Source organism: Carcharodon carcharias, chromosome 4, assembly GCF_017639515.1.
Source record: "Carcharodon carcharias isolate sCarCar2 chromosome 4, sCarCar2.pri, whole genome shotgun sequence".
In the NCBI taxonomy this organism is placed as follows: domain Eukaryota; kingdom Metazoa; phylum Chordata; class Chondrichthyes; order Lamniformes; family Lamnidae; genus Carcharodon; species Carcharodon carcharias.
The window spans coordinates 118,045,239-118,053,274 of record NC_054470.1 but is presented as its reverse complement, the minus strand read 5'-3'; the positions used below and the strand labels follow the sequence as shown (position 1 = coordinate 118,053,274).

The 8,036-nt window shown below is 41.6% G+C and overlaps 1 protein-coding gene across 1 annotated transcript; it reads right to left on the bottom strand.

Annotated features, from left to right (window-relative positions):
* Positions 1 to 538: 538 nt before the first annotated feature.
* Positions 539 to 6,895, bottom strand: tal2 (T-cell acute lymphocytic leukemia 2). Its single transcript, XM_041185539.1, has 2 exons — positions 6,752 to 6,895; positions 539 to 2,950 (listed from the first exon to the last, which is right to left on the bottom strand). The coding sequence occupies exon 2, from the start codon at positions 2,936 to 2,938 to the stop codon at positions 2,495 to 2,497; it is 444 nt and encodes a 147-aa protein (XP_041041473.1). The 5' UTR covers positions 2,939 to 2,950; positions 6,752 to 6,895; the 3' UTR covers positions 539 to 2,494.
* Positions 6,896 to 8,036: the final 1,141 nt, after the last annotated feature.

Here is an 8,036-nt window from a genome sequence, read left to right as displayed (position 1 = left end):
ACCACATATTTGTGACTTCAAGTGGGGTGACTGCAATCCAGAGCAGGAACACAGGCTGATTTTCTTTATTCCGGAATGTTGAGGGCAATTGTAGCAGTCCTATTGCAATTCCAGCTAACAACAGTTAACTGAGCACTAAATTTGGGGTCTTCATGGCTCCACCACTTAGTGGAAACCCCACTGAGCTACCAGGGAAGAGTTCTGAAGAAAATGAAAAGGAAGATTTAATGGAAATGTTTGAGAAATATACGTGTAAAGTTCCCACCCAGTGATCACCTCCATCTTCCAAACTCAACCCTCTGTGAGGTACCAACTGAAGAACAAGCAATTTCCTTGGGAATGAAGAGATATTGCCCAGTTGATGAACCTGCATTGATCTCTTCTTTATCCTAGTACCCAGATCAAGAGTGGCATCCGCTCACTCCTGAGAGCAAGTTGTCTACCTTCTCACTCAGTCAGGAAATGGCATGTAACATGGGAGGCCCTGAAAAAGGACAATGGCAACAGGTTAGAAACAAATAGAAGGGAAAGAGACATGTTTGACTCATTTTTCTTTATTTCCTTTGCATTTACAACATTTATTATTAAATGGATACAGATGATCAAGTATATTCTAGCAAATTACACAAAATACATATTTATTTCAAAATACCACCGATCATGAGGCTACAATGTTATTGGTTTCAAAACATTCAATAATAAATACATTAAACTCAGAACTGAGTCAGTTTGAAATGCCTGTACAGTACTATATTTTATAATCACCTTTATTAGATCATTCATAAAGTCAACTGCGGGCATTTTATACATTTGCAGACTCTTTGGCTAGTTCAACAAAACATTTACTTTTCTTTCCCATTAATATATTAATATACTTTAAGTTAATTGAATTAAATTAAATTAATTTAGCTAGGACAGAAAGACATGGTAAAAATTATTGGGAATTGTTAAAACATTCAGAGAACAATGTTCACACATAATTTCATGTAGTGGTTTTTGAAGTGTAATTGATTGCGATTAGATTCACAGGTCAGATAACCATCCCATGGAAAGAAGTTAAGTCTCTGTAAAGACTTTGGACACTGACATGAACCCACTCTTCCGCTCTGCAGAGTGCTTCACAATCTTACATTAGTAATCTCAGGAGAAAAATAAATTAACTTAATATTTGTGCCTTTAAAACATTGTGAAATCTTATTTTACAAATTCCAACCGTCAGAAATAATAACATTTAGGCATTATGATTATTGGAACTAAAATAACAGCATGTATCAAAAACAGCATCGGATAGGAGACAGTGGTGTAGTGGTAATGTCACTGAGCTAGTAATGTGGGGATGTGGATTCATAATCCCACCATGACAGCTGGTGGAGTTTGAATTCAATTAAGTTAAAGCTAGTCTCAGTAATGGTGACCATGACAACTATCATTGATTGTCATAAAACCCATCTGGTTCACTAATGTCCTTTCAGGAAGGAAATCTGCCGTCCTTACCTGGTCTGGCCTGTATATGACTCCAGACCCACAGCACAGCAGTGTGGTTGACTCTTAACAGCCCTCTGAAACGGTATAGAAAGCTATATAGTTCAAGGGCGATTAGGGATGGGCAACAAATGCTGGCCTTGCCAGTGACGCCCACACCCCATGAAAGGAAAAAGAGTGAAGTCTCATTATTATCTCAGCTTTTTTACATCCTCCTGCGTTCCCAAATGTTTCTCCCACTCGCTCTGAGACTGAGCTACAAGTTAGGTTAACAATGACCAAGGTGAGCTCAGGCTGATAGATGCCACTAAACTGTTAAGGAGGTTGTCTGCAAGTTGTCGCATGTAAGCGGCATCCTTACAGTATATAATTGCGTGCTGATTGATACTTCCAGTGTCAGACACCACAGAATCCTAGCTTGTGCAGAACAAGTGGAAGGAGGTCCTTTCATTGAAGAAACATGGGTAGATTTTCAACTTTCCACCCATTATACAAACCGCCCGATTCCCCATTGATTTCCGGAACATTGGGGCGGAATTTTATGTCCCACCGTGGGCAGGGGCGAGGCCGGGCCATTGGTGGGATCGTAAAATCCTGTCGGTGTAAAATTCCATCCCATTTGTTCACAGGAAGAGTTTGCCCGCCCACCCCCTCCTCCAGTCAGCTTCAGTTTGTGGAAGGCAGCAGGTGGAAAATCCACCCCACGGAGCTTAGAGACAATGAAACAATTCATGTTTCAAAGAAGAAATCTTAAAGATACACTATTCTCAGTTTAATAATTTACCAGTGTAGTCCTCAAATGTCTAATGAACACCTTTGGCTGGTACATGAATGTCACATTGGAATTAAGATTTTCAACCTCCTGATGCCAGAATTTATTTTCCTTCCATTTAACTTTATTTTTTTTTACAGAAATAAAGGTTTTAGTGACCTGTATTTCACCTAGGTCAATGAACACATCTAAACACACACAAACGCACATTAGGACATTCTAGTGCTTAGGGGCCACGGACTACAAAACATTTAATTTTTTTAACAGAGCAAATTGATATAAAATAGCAGTGGACGGTACCACGGTGCTGTTAGCTGAGCAGGAATGTTCCTCAGGTGAGCTGCCGGGACTCTCTGATTCCTCATTACAGCTGCTGCAGCCTGAGGCTGGTGATGGGACATTACTCTCAACGACTGGTGTTCTCTGGCCCGGGGACCGCCGATGGGTGACCTCTGGAAAAGATCCAACTTTGCTGAAGTCCGACCTCCCTTGATCTGTTCCTTGGTCTTTAAGCAACCTGACCAGAAAGTCGATGTATTTCATAGCCAGGCGCAGGATTTCGTTTTTGCTCAGCTTCTTATCTGGAGGGTGAGTTGGGACGAGTTTCCGCAACTCTGCAAAGGCACTGTTTACGTTTTGCTGCCTCCATCTCTCCCTGGTGTTGGTAAAAACCTTTTTGGTCATCTTTGCCTGTAGCTGTAATATTTCACGCAGAAAGTTATTCTTATAAGTAAGTTAAGAATAAAAAGCCATATAAATAGTGTCTACAAGAGCAGGACAGAGGTTAGGAATTCTGTGGCAAGTAACTCACCTCCTGACTCCCCAAAGCCTGTCCACCATCTACAAGGCACAAGTCATGGATGTGATGGCATGTTCATCACTTGCAGCTCCAACAACACTCAAGAAGCTCAGTACCATCAGGGACAAAGCAGCCCGCTTGATAGCCACCCCATCCACCACCTTAAATGTTCACTCCCTCCACCAGCGAAGCACATGGGCAGCAGTGTGTACCATCTACAAGGTACACTGCAGCAACTAAACCAAAGCTCCTTCGACAGCACCTTCCAAACCCATGACTTCCACTACCCAGCAGGACAAGGGCAGCAAACGCACAGAAACAACACCACCTGCAAGTTGCCCTCCACTCACCATCCTGACTTGGAACTATTTCACCGTTCCTTTACTGTCGTTGGATCAAAATCTTGGAACTCCCTTTCTAACAGCACCGTGGATGTACCTACACCACATGGCAGTTTTCAAGGGCAATTAGGGATGGGCAATAAATGTTTGTCTTGGCTGCGATGGTCACATCCCACGAATGAATTAAAAAATCTGGTAGCGGTATCTTCTGCCAGGTTTATTTCCTAGTGATTCACTGAAGCATTTCAAAATGTAATGTAAAAGATGGCAATCAAGGTAAAAAAAAGTTGCATTTATCTAGCACTTTTCACAACCACCAGATGTCTCAAAGTGCCTTACAGCCAATGAAGTATTTTCAAAGTGTTGTCACTTTAGTAATACGAACATACAGACGAACATATGAAACAGGAGCAGGGGTAGGCCATTCACCCCTCGAGCCTGCTCCACCATCCAATAAGATCATGACTGATCTGTTTGTGTTTCAAATTCCACATTCACATCTAGCCCAATAACCTTTGATTTCTTTGCCTAATAAGAATCTATCTACCTCTGCCTTAAAAATATTCTTCAGAGACAGAGAGTTCCAAAGTCGCACAACCCTCTGAGAGAAAAAAATTCTCCTCATCTCTGTCCTAAAAGGATGACCCAGAATTTTAAAACAGTGCCCCCTAGTTCTGGACTCACCCATAAGAGAAAACATCCTTTCCACATCCATCTTGTCGAGACTGTTCAGCATCTTGTATACATCAATCAAATCACCCCTCACTCTTCTAAACTCTGGTGGAAACAAGCCCAGCCCGTCCAACCTTTCCTCAAAAGACAATCTGCTCATTCCAGGTATCAATCTAGTAAACCTCCTCTGAACCACCTCCAATGTATTTACATCCTTCCTTAAAAAAGGAGACCAACACTGCACACGGTATTCGAGGTGCAGTCTCACCAATGCCCTGTATAACTGAAGCAAACATCCTTACTTTTATGTTCAATTCCTCTCGTAATAAAGGATAGCATTCCATTAGCTTTCTTAATGTAGGAAACACAGCGGCCAATATTGTATACGCACAGCACCCACAAACAGCAACACAAGAATGACTAGAGAATCTGTGTATGATATTGATTGAGGGATGAATTTTGGTCAGGACACCAGTATTCATTGGGATCTAAATGTAAGCTAGTTTTTATGATTGTTTAATAGCAGGGTGTAAGTGGTGTCCCTACCTCTGGGCTAGAAGCTCTGGCTTCAAGTCCCAGTTCTGGACTTAAAGGCCATAGAGGGTGTGTCCATAACCTAGCCACACAGGTTGATTATCAGCCTGTAAGTCCTTCTGACATGCCTGATGGCAGGTGATAAGAGTGGGTGAGTTTCCTGATCAGCCAAACTGCTGAAGGCAGCAGCAAATCATTATAGCACTTTGCCAAGCACAATCCTAGACTAATTAGGGCATGGTACCTGGAGTAGCAGGGCATTTATTAAGATCTATTGGTTGAGTAATGAACACTAATATTCAACATTGACCCATTTTCTTAGGTATTTTAACAGTAGTAGGGGATTATGTTCAGGGGCCATTTTTAGCATGCAGGTTGGCGCTGTTTCCTATTCCTATTTCATTACAATTCCATTTTAAACAACTGTCTGGTTTCAAGTCATGTGAGTTGACTCATTAAATGAGGGGAACATTTTAAATCAAAAGCTTGCTGGCCGTTATAGTGTCCAGTCATATGGAGGATTTTATTCTTACTCCAATTGTTGCCTCGTTCAGCACAGTACAGATGAACCATTATAATCATATTAATTTTTGATGCCCATATTCCTCTTCCCCTTCAATAAGTTGTTTCTGCTCAATACATAGTGCTGATGCCAGAATATACAATTTTGCAATTTTAAAGATGAATGCCACCCCTCTTCTAAACTCTGGTGGAAACAAGCCCAGCCTGTGCAACCTTTCCTCATAAAACAATCTGCTCATTCCAGGTATCAATCTAGTAAAACTCCTCTAAACCGCCTCCAATGTGTTTACATCCTTCCTTAAATAAGGAATGAGTAATCTCCCATCTAGAGTATTGGCTCAGTTCTGGGCACAACACCTCAGGAAGGATATATTGACCTTGGAGACAGTGCAACATTGATTCACCAGAAAGATACCAGGTCTAAAAGGGTTAAGTTATTAGGAAAAGTTGCATATAAAGACAATAGAAGATTAAGTGGACATAACCTCAAAATTAGAACTAGGTCATTCAGAGGTGATCCGCTCCTTCACACAAAGGAAAATGGAAATTGGGAACTCTCTTACCCAAAAGGCTGTTGAGGCATGGAGTCAATTGAAAATATCAAAACTGAGATTGATTGATTTTTTGTTAGGTAAGGGGATTAAAGGCTACAGAACTAAGGCAGATGGAGGGAGTTAAGATACAGATCAGCTATGATCCGATTAAATTCTGGAACAGACTCGAGGGGCTGAATGGCCTCCTCCTGTGCCTACATTCCCTCATTTATTAGCCAGAAGGCAAATTTTGCAAAAGTATTGATGCAATGCAGGATACCCTAAAAAAAACAGCTTGACATATTAATCAGAGAGTGCAGCCATTGTAGAACAGGAGGCTATTGTGAGGCTGTTAAATCCTTAGCCATTGGAGCACAGAAAGATGGCGTAAAGAATGTATGGTGTAGGGTATATTACTATTGATTTAAAGTTGGCTTTGGAGGTAGCACCTATACAGCCACAAGCAAAATCTGGGAGAGATCCAAACCACTCTTGTCATTCTCTATTGTCCTGTATGATGGAGACCACCTCTTCCTACCCTGATTCCACTTTCCATCTGGTTTAAAGTCAGGGTGACTTAACTGTGTACGAGAGCTATTACTAATGACAGCTGATACACAGCATTGTAACCGAATGGAAATCAGATATTCAACGCACAAAATTGAAGACAAGGTAACACAAGACACAAGAACTAGCGGCCGACAGAAATATAGCTTGAATGGGATGCAAGGGTTCCTGGACACCTTAAACACATGCTAATTAAATAGATTGGGATTGAAAATATCACTGTCATGCTCACAGATTTACAAAATCTAACCAACAATGAATGAAATACCAAACAAGTTGGAACAGTTATTCCAATCTGAATCTGATTAATAGGAAATAAACAATACATTTTAATTGCGAAAAAAAATCCCCTGCGATAGGGAACAGAAACAAGGTGTAGAGATCCAGGAAACAATTGGTTGCAGAAAGGTATGGTACAGCAGTTTATTTTTATATTGGCGAAAGCCCATCGGATCCACATTTCTACCTGTAGTAGGTAATCTTGTTCTATCCCCGCGCCAAACAAAACTCAGAATCATTTCTTGATTACCTGTTTCAAGTAGCAAGTGCTGGCTGCCAGTGATGTACAGTTACAGGATGAAGGAGCTTGAGATTCGAACTGCGCTGTATTGCGAGCAGCAAGAAACACTGATAGCCAGACTCTGTGCAGCACTGTGCTATGGGGCTTCGCTTTTTTCTGTCGGCGGGGGTGGGGTTGGCTGAGTAGGGAGGCGGGGTGGTGGTGGGGGTGGGGGGGGGGGGTGCTCCTGTCATTTATAGTGTGGCTGTCCCTTTGTTTGACATGTGTCACTGCTATGTGCTACAAGTGAATTTATTCTGCCTCCTTAGAGATAGCGGCACAATGCTTCAGGCAACCTTGCCATTCTTTGACATCTCGCTCCATCCGCTGAAAAATGAGCCTTTCAATTTTTAGCACATTTACAAGGGTGTCCTTTACCCTGAAAACGTGAACAATGCTTTGGACAATGATCAAAAGCAGGGAAGAGTTGGGGTGGGTGGGGGGGGGGGGGGTGGTGTTGAGGGGGCTGGTATAGGGAGAGAGAGACACACACACATTTTATTGTTTTGTTTAAATCCGTGTCATCGTTTCCAGCCCAAACTTGCATTTCAGTCAAACTTGGCCAGTGTTTCGCGGCGCCCGAGTTCACAAGCCTCGGCCACCCTAACCCAAAACAACTGAACCACAATGTTTTGCGATGTCCTGGACCATTTTCCTGATTTATAATCGGCAATGGAAGCGGAAATGTCACAGCATCTACTGCAAAACAAAATGCAAATTACATGTTGGGTATGAGGCACGTCTCGGATGAATAGAGTGGGTTTTTTTAAAGTGTTACTTGTTAACAGTGAATGTAAACAGAGGAGCCGGACCCGCTGCTGCTGCTGCGTGAACCAAGTTAATCCATTATGCAATTGATTGTTGTCGGTATATATATATATATATATATAGTAAATCAGCATTCTCATCGTTTGCTGTGGGCTTTTTATTGTTTTTAATTTATGCAGTTATTAATTTTTTTCCCTCAAGTGCTTTGTTTCAAAGTGATAGACCTGCTATGGGGTTTTACTTCGTGGAGAGGAATTTACATAATCCGATTACGGGGATTATCATGTGGTTGCAAAACTGCCCCAGTGGGTTTGAGTTTAAAAAAAATCCTTACTATTCATTGCGCTCTCCACCGTCCAAAGTAGTGCACCTGCAATTCTAACCCACTCTTTCAGAACACTCTAGTAGATCTAAAATTTACAAAAAAAAACTGCTTCATGTATGCATCGCCTTTAATTGATCCATCTGGATTAATCTTGAGACTGAA